General features: G+C 50.5%; 1 protein-coding gene across 1 annotated transcript; it reads right to left on the bottom strand.

The window, feature by feature from the left end:
* Positions 1-691: 691 nt before the first annotated feature.
* Positions 692-1,639, bottom strand: SOX2 (SRY-box transcription factor 2). Its single transcript, XM_065639860.1, has one exon. The coding sequence runs from the start codon at positions 1,637-1,639 to the stop codon at positions 692-694; it is 948 nt and encodes a 315-aa protein (XP_065495932.1).
* Positions 1,640-8,846: the final 7,207 nt, after the last annotated feature.

Below are 8,846 nucleotides of genomic sequence, written 5' to 3'. Positions count from 1 at the left end.
GCAATTTTTGCTTTTTAACAAGAAGTAAAAAAAAAAAAAAAAAAAATTTAGTACAATCTAAACGTTTGCCCTTTTACAGCAAACCAAGTCCATGGTTCGCAAGTACTCACCCTACCTTTTTTGTCTTTCGTACAATTCCTAAAACAATTTAAATGTCCAAATGCTGTAAAATAATTTCCTCTCCTCTCGCAGCTGCTATAAATTCAGCCTTCAAAGCCACAACGCTCCAAGTAGACTCTATTTTTTAAAAATAATTGGCAAATTCGCGAGTTCGTTTTTTTTTCTTCTCTCTATATTACCAATGGACATTCTGATTGCCATGTTTCTTTTGATAAATACTGTACAAAAGTTGCCTGCAAATATTAAAACATTTTCCTCTTTGCTCTTTGAGTCTAGCTCTAAATATTATTGGTAAAGACTTTTGCAAACTTTCTGCAAAGTTCCTACCGTTTTCACTAGAACTTTTTAAAAGTTTTGTGTAGTTGCTTCCCCTCCGAGATCTATACAAGTTCCCTGTCGGTTTAATTTCTGCCCCCCCCTCCCCATCCCTCCCCACCGCGAGTTTTCTCTGTACAAAAATAGTCCAAAAAAAAAAAAAAGTCCAGAATTTCTAATAAAAGTGTTTTTTTGTTGTTTGTTTTGTTTAGTTTTCCTTCCTCCCCTTCCCCCCCTCCCCCCCGGCCCCTTTGTCTTACATATGTGATAGAGGGAGTGTGCCATTAATGGCTGTGCCAGGAACAGGTGCACTCTGGTAGTGTTGGGACATATGAAGTCTGCTTGGGGCAGCTGGTTCTGGTACCTCAGCACCTGGTAGATACATGCTGATCATGTCCCGAAGGTCCCCAGCTTGGCAAGGAGCCCTTGAATGAGACGAGGAAGTGACTACGGGGGGACTGGAGCTGGATTCCGTCTTGACCACCGAGCCCATGGAGCCCAGGGCCATGCCCGGGGTCCCTTGCTGGGAGTAAGACATGCTGTAGGTAGGCGATCCGTTCATGTAAGTCTGCGAGCTGGTCATGGAGTTGTACTGCAGGGCGCTCACGTCGTAGCGGTGCATGGGCTGCATCTGCGCCGCGTTGTGCGCGTTCAAGCCCGGGTGCTGCGGGTAGCCGAGCTGCTCTTGCATCATCCCATAGCCGCCGTTGGTCCAGCCGTTCATGTGCGCGTAACTGTCCATCCTCTGGTTCACCCCAGCTCCCAAGGTGGCCCCAACCCCTACCCCAGTCGTCATGGTATTGGTGCCCGGTGCCAGTAAACCCCCTGGCAACGTGTACTTATCCTTCTTCATGAGGGTCTTGGTTTTCCTCCGGGGTCGGTATTTATAATCCGGGTGCTCCTTCATGTGCAGAGCTCTGAGCCGCTTAGCTTCGTCAATGAAGGGTCTCTTTTCCGCCTCGGATAAAAGTTTCCACTCCGCCCCGAGCCGTTTGCTGATCTCGGAGTTGTGCATCTTCGGGTTCTCCTGGGCCATTTTCCGCCGCTGCCCGCGGGACCACACCATGAACGCGTTCATCGGGCGCTTGACCCGGTCCGGGCTGTTCTTCTGGTTGTTTGCGGCTGAGTTGGAATTGCCTGTGCCTCCCCCCGAAGTTTGCTGGGGGGCGGGAGGTTTCAGCTCGGTTTCCATCATGTTGTACATTCAAACTATTTTTGCCTGGAACCAGCCTTGAGCAGAGAAGCGAGGAGCAGCCGCAGCGAAGTCCCAAGCCGGACTTTTTTTTTTTTTTTTTTTTTCCTAGGGAGGGGTAGGAAAGGGGGGAGGGGGACTCCCCAAAACAACACTTGAATCAAGATCAGGATCTTCCTCTTCGCTGATGGATTAATAATGCCAATAACTGCTATTATTACCGCCGGAGCCTTGATTTTAAAAAACTTCTTCCTCCTTTTTCCCTTTTCTCTGCCTGCCGCTCGCTCTCTCTCTCTCTCTCCACCTCAGTCTTAAAGAGCCAGCAAACTACTTTACCCCCTTTTGCAAACACACACACTCTCTCTCTCTGCCTTGACAACTCCTGATACTTTTTTGAACAAGTTAATAGACAACCATCCATGTGATGGGGGCTTGTCAGGGAATAAATGTGTTCGCCCCGGCCAATCAGCGCTCGGCGGCTCCGCCACTGAGGACAAGTCTCTACCCCTGGTTTTGCATGAAACGGGGCGGGGGCTCGGAGCCGCCGGGACGGCTCGGCGGGGGAGGCGGGCCCGGAGGCGGCCCGGGCAGCCACTGGGAAGCCTTTGTATCTCCCCTTCCAGCAACAGGTCACACACGCCTTTTGGAGGAAGTGGGTAAACAGCATTGTTGCTACGTGTTGTTTTTTTTTTTTTCTTTTTCTTAAAGTTGATGTTGGCTTGGGGCTGGGAGAAGCCATGGGGGGAGCGGAGCAAGAACGGCTTCTCCCCGACCCCCACCCCCTTCTGCCAGTGCTCCTGGGGACGGAGGGGCCGCCCGCCTGCGCGGGGCCTCCGGTGTCCAGACCGGCCACGTGCGTCGAGCCCCCGCGAAAGGGGCGCCCCAGACCGGTCCTGCAGCCGCGCCTTTCCCGGGCCGCCCTTTGCCTGCTGCTGCCGGGGAGCTGAGCTCGCACCGCTCAGCCGAGGAAGAGGCTGTGCCCTTCTCCTGGCCATACACCGGGCCCTGCGCCCTTCCGGCCGCGGCACACAACGCCAAGCCCTTTCCTCCAGCCTTGGAGGATGGGGGGTGTCCAGTGCAACAACGAGTCCCCCAAATGTCTTCCCTGCAGAACACAATGCGAGGCAGGGACCACTTCTGCAGGGCCCCGGGGCGCGCTCCGTCCCTCTGCTGCCTGCGGGCGCGACCGGGCCCAGCAGCGTAACGTTACTCCGCGCCCATTGTGCGGGAACAGGCGGCGCTGGGTGGGCGCGCAGCGCGGGGGGAGCGCGGCCCGGCGCTACAAATAGGTAGTTTTGTTTCTCTTGTTGTCACTACACGGGCCGCACAAAGCCCCGGCTAAGTTTACTTCCACTCTCTTGTTGGGATCTTTGTTGCTAAAACGCACTTGACGACAAAGGAAGGAGAGGAGAGAGGACGCGGAGCGGGAGGTGGGGGCAGCCGCTCGCCGGCCCCGCTCCACGCGCGCCCCCCGCCCCGGGCGCTCCGTCCGCGGAGCCCCGCGCCGCTCCGCGCCTCCTCTACCCCGACGGGGCTGCTCCGCCTTTCGGTCCGATCCCCCTCAGAGCGTTAAGCCGGAGGGGGTGAGGGGCGGCGGGGGACCCCCCTGCGGGGGCCAGGGCTCGGAGCGGGCGGGGGCCGCGGCAGCACCCGGGGCCCCTGCGGGCTCAGCCGCGGCGCTGCGGCGCCCCCTACCGGCCCGGCCGCGCCCCGAGCGGGGGAGGAGCCGCCGGCAGAGGGACCGGGCCATTACACACAATCTAAATAACAATAATAATAATAAAAACGCGCCAGCGAACAAGGATGCATCTTTTTCCGCGTGCGGATTATGCAAATAAGTCCTATCGGGTTTAATGTGTTTAATTCGAAAATGTATATATAACCCGTGGATAAGTGATAGGTTAAACTGTCGAAAAATAGGTGCAAATTACGAGATGTGGCATATAAACGGGTCCTGATTGTCCAGACACTCCTGAGGGCACGGCGGCTGTTTACTTTCTTATTGTTCTCCTTTTCGGCTGCAGTTGATGACATTACTCAAAAAAAAAAAATCTTAGCATAATTAAGTTTGGAAAGAAAAAAAAGGGGGAAGGGGCGTGGGTGGCCGTGGTGTTTGTTCGTCGTAATAAACTGATAACTGAGGGCTGGTGGTGCACAGGTTATTTTAGTGTTATTTTAGCTCTGCAGGAGCTGCGTGGGGTGTCGTGTCCGGAGCCTCCACTCAGGACCGGGGTGGCGTGGGCTGCCCTGTGCATGCTAAAGGCCTTTCGGGTCCTGGCTCTTACCTAATTGCATTTATCATAGGAATAAAGCATGGGAAATACCTAACAATTGTGTTATCCAGAGTATTTACAGCTGTATTTTAATTAACTCTTTTAATTATCGATGCGATAATCTACCTGCCATATATACATAATAATGCGCTACAGAAAATAAGGTGAGGGCGATGGCTCTTCTCGCGTATTTTCTGCCTTTCCTCTGGGTATGGAGGTGTGCTTGGTTGGGAATATGTACACACAGAGGCAGGAGCAGAGGCAGACCGCGATGTTGGCTATAAAAATAAAAAAAAGATTAAACGGTCCCTGAGTTTTCTGTATTAATGACAGTAACACCACCACTCTCTGGAAGAATATAGCTACGTTGGAAGGGAGGCCCGCGGAGGGATGGTTTAATCCGAGTGGATTTTAAAAAATCGTTGCCTTTGGTATAATTTATGGAAATGAAAAGTGCTTACATTAAACAAATAGTCTGCAAATATTCTCAGTGATGGGCTCTGCGGCACATGCACCCGTATTTCCAGGAAATAAGAGTGTCTTAGAAAAGAAAATGAATGTTAACGACTTGCATTTCATGTATTTATTGTTCTAATACTCGCCGATTTCTCTAAAAGCCCTAAGGATACAACCTGCCGTGTTAACTGTATCGGAAAGAATATACACATTTTCATATTATTTTTTCCCTAAATCTACTAGTAACCAATCTAAAGTAAACTACTAAGCAGTCTTGTGGAGATGGGAGACCGCAGCTCCGTTTTTTGTCCTTAGCTGCAAATAGAGGTTTAACTTGCAGTAATTAGGTGAGAACTAGCCAAGCATCTTACTATTATGATGCTTGTTAAAAACGCTTCTTTTCTGCATCTGCATTTGAGTGTGTTCCCCTCCACTCTTAATCTTCTTATGGAAATGAAGGCGAACGGCAGGGAACCTGCAGAGACTTAGAGAATGTCCTTGTTAACTGGAATTTCTCAGCATTGCTAATTAGCAGAGTTTGACGACCACCAGTATTGGGGAAAGCTCTGTTTAGCCACTCACAAACCCTTCCGAGGAAGAGCAGACTAATTTTATTTTGTAATTAAAATCTGAAAAGGACCCTATTTGACAGTTAGGGCTATGAGAGTTTTATCTCCCTGTGAAATAATTACTGCCTTGATAACTCAATTTTCTGCAAAATGTCAACTGTGAGCTCCAAAAGTTTTAATTTCATTACGTTAAAAAAAAAAAGAAAGAGAGAGAGGGAAGAGGAAAAGTTACAGAGAAATTTCTTCTTTCCCCTCTGATGCCGTAACAGCCCAGCGCTCAGAAGCCGAAGTTGGCCAGGGAAGTTTCATCGTACTAACTATACCCCAGTCTCTAAGGAATTTCAGATATCACATGATGAGTTTGAGGAAATGTTCCGAGGAAAAGTTGGGGAGTTATACCTTGGAATGCCCTATAACAAAAAAGGCATTTCGAGGACCCAGAGGAGGAATCGGGGTCACGGTGGGTCCAAAGGAGCACGAGGAGCCCCCCTGCCCGACCCACCTTTGCGGCCTCCTGCGCGCTCCCCAAGTGGGGAAATTTGCGAGATTTCCGCAACCAAACAAATATCTCACGCAGCGACGGACAGAGACCCAGCGACAACCTCTGGGCACGGGAAAAAAAAAAAAAAAAAGAGCTCAAATAAACTTCAAAAGTTTGGCGGGGCCGAGTGTGGGTGAGGGCGGCGGAGCAGCCGGGGCTCCCGCCGCTGCCCCGGCCCGGGCCACCCTCTCTGCGAGGTCCGAGGGCGGCTGTTAGGGGAATCTGGGGGGAACTGAGGGGCTGGAGCAAGTGTAATCCACTCTGCTTACGTTTGGGATATTTTTTATTATTATTTAAAACGGTTTAATCTCCTTTTTGTCCCTGCCTGTCCAGCAAGTAGCCCGATTGTCACTCTCAGAAGTGGCATTACACGTACAAACCAAGGAGGCGAGCGAGTCACAACCGCTCCCGCCAAACCCCATTTCGCCCAATAATTTCATTCAAGGGCTCTAAGGACCCTTGAAAGCCGGGGAATGCAGCGGGAGCGCCGCGTCTCTCCCGGCCTCCCCTTTCATCCTCCTTCTCCCTAATGAATCCGCAGGGTGAGCACACGTGCGGCTGGGCGGGCAGCGCAGGGCCCGGGGACGGCGGAGGACGCGGCCGCGGATTCTCCGCACCGCCGGTCTCTGCCCTGGCCCGCCCGCCCCGGCCGGTATCGCCGTGTCCCCCGAGCGGCCCCGCTGCCGCCCCCCGCCCCGCGACCACCGCACGCATGAGAGCGCTGCGGGGGTCGGGCATTAAAAAACAAAATGCGGGGAGGTAAAAAAAAAAAAAAAAAAAGGATCGGCTCCACCTTTCTCCAGTGTCAAGAGAAGCAAAATTAAAAAAAAAAAAATCTCAGATCCTGGGACGAGTTTAACGTACACGATAAACAGCAGAAAAACCGACTCGCACACAGCATCTCTGAAAGTCGCTTTCAAAAGACTCCTCAGTAAATGGAGAACCCGATCGTCCAAACACGGTTCCAGGACTCTTCATAAATAGCCAACAGCCTACTCAAACTCTCCGCGATTTTCTCCCTGCATCTAAAATAACACTCCACGAACCTCCTTCCCAGAGGACAGTGTAATTGAAGACCGTACTTTTTCTTACACGACCTTAAAAATAAATCAGAAAAGCAAGCACCAGTGGCGAGGATAAACTCAGGAATTACTGCACAGCATAACGGGGTGAAATTACAGTTGAATGTAGGCCCTTTAGCAGGAAGGCAGCCCCCTCGAGCAGGATCCTTTTTGGCAGCCTATTTGAAGTTATCTTTCCTTCCTAGTTTTATAAGAACAAATGAGTTTTCTTTTCCCATTGTAGTTGAATGAACTCATGTATATTAAACACAAAACCCCTCCTGAAGAACGCTAACTGCTTTGCTTAAACCCACAAAGGCACAGAAATCCAGAATTGAAGGTTTCCAATTCCTGCATAAGTCCCTTTAACTCTCTCGGGCTCACAGGAGAGAGGGATTTGGGACATTTTCTGAGAGTCTTAATGTCTGGAAGGGGCTATTTCAAATAGAGATGTATTGTCTTTCGCTAAAGTTGAGGTTTCTATTTTATTTCCCTCTTTCGTCTTCACCATCTTTGTGTTGACTTAAGAAAATAATGGTGTAAAAAAGTGTCTGTTCATGGGATCACACGTGTCGCCCAAATCAAATGAAGTCCTCTTTGGCCCTAGCGCAGTTTTGATGGAATTATTCCGGCTCCTCCATTGAATTCACACCGTTTCCCAAAGAAGCTCTGGCAGTTTCAATGGGAACGCCTGAGGCACAGCTTGGGGTGCTTCAAGGTTGCTTGTCTCCTCAGCGCACCTCAAACCCGGGCATCCCGAGGCAGGGTTTGAAAAGTACATTTAAAAAAAAAAAAAAAAAAGCGCCCTTTCCAGTGATTCTCAGATCACTGACACGATCGCCCATAATGGAGACAAGACGGTGACTTTTATCTCGCTGTTCCTCATAGTCCTTAATTTGGAGCTCATTGACAGGACAGACGGTAATGACACTTTCAGAACTGTTATGGTCTGGAGTGACAATCTCTCCATCTCACCCATGGTTTATTGACACCATGGGCTCATTGTGTCAACTTAGGCTTGTGATTTCAGAATTCTCTATCGACGGCCTCGTTGGAGGGATTTTAATTCAAATTATAGACTAGCCGTCCATACTGTGAATTCATATTTAGACGGCGCTTAATCGGAGCAGAGAGACGGTGCTATAAATAATAACAACAACAACAACACTTTTCATGTGTCTATCCAGTATCTTCCACCCAAAGACCTGAAAGAGCTTTTGCCGAAGGGAGCCCGGGCTCATGGGGGGGGAGGCGAAGGAGCCCCAGGCCGCGGAGGGGAGGTGGGAGCCCAGCCCCACCTCGGCAGCCCGCACCCAGGCTTAGGCCATGGGTGCAACCGGCGGGGACTGGAGAAGCATTTTAGGCACATCAAGATCTGGAGTTGGGTTGGGGGTGTCGGGGTGTATTGGGGAAGTGTCTCAACCCTTTTTCTGTGGAAACCACGGGTGAGGTGGGCTTTTCCAAACACTCCGCTTGTCCCCACGGAAACCTGCCCGGCGTGGGGCGAAAGGCCTGCGGGGTGCCCACCGGGCTGGGCAGGGACATTGCTGGGGAGACGAGGTGTCAGGGCAGCGTGTGCCAGGGAGAGGCTGAGGGAGAAGAAAGAAAAGGTGAAGTGGGAAAAGCTGACCCTGAAATTGGCATTTGAGGTTGCAAGTATCCCCTTCCACCTCTCGAGAAAGAGCTGTAGGAGATGCCGGCGTCCAAAAAACCTCCTTCCAAAGGATGCAAATAAACTAAAAATGCACTTCTCGTCCAAATAGAGGTGAAAGAGAACGAGCACAGAGCTAACTTCCCACTTGCTGCCAGCTGTCTGCCAAGCCTGGGACCCGATCCCTGATTTACAACACTTGCTCGCTTGAGTAACGTCCGTAGAATAGAACCCGGCAGCTGAGTTACGGACCGAGCCCAGGAAAACCGCATTTTGGTTAAAGCAATCACTCGGGACCCTTGAATTTATGTGCCAACTTCTGCCCTTAGGAGGGGGGAGTTTACGACCCCTTTACAGCCCCCCTCACAACTGCTGTTTCTAAAGGGACCACTAACAGTCCCTCTCCTGGAACCGGGTTAATCATTCACCTTTCAGCAGTAGTCACTAAATTTTTTGTAAAGTGCCTCCTGACGTTAAATCGTGTGTACCAACCGCTCTGTATTTTTTCCGTTTCCTGTGGCAATTGACATATAATATCCCTGTTTATAGCCAGCTTGACAGATCTATACAGATGTATATTTTTGCTTAATTTCAGAGTTATATATACCCAACACATGCTAACTAAAGAAACAGTAAAGGAAATCTGGGAATTCCGTTGTGCAGGAAAT

Source organism: Caloenas nicobarica, chromosome 8 (assembly GCF_036013445.1).
Source record: "Caloenas nicobarica isolate bCalNic1 chromosome 8, bCalNic1.hap1, whole genome shotgun sequence".
Taxonomy (NCBI): Eukaryota; Metazoa; Chordata; class Aves; order Columbiformes; family Columbidae; genus Caloenas; species Caloenas nicobarica.
This window is presented reverse-complemented; position numbering and strand designations above follow the sequence as displayed.

Bases quoted from the DNA above. Each gene is read 5' to 3' on its own strand.
- SOX2 (XM_065639860.1), bottom strand. From the start codon at position 1,639: ATGTACAACATGATGGAAACCGAGCTGAAACCTCCCGCCCCCCAGCAA.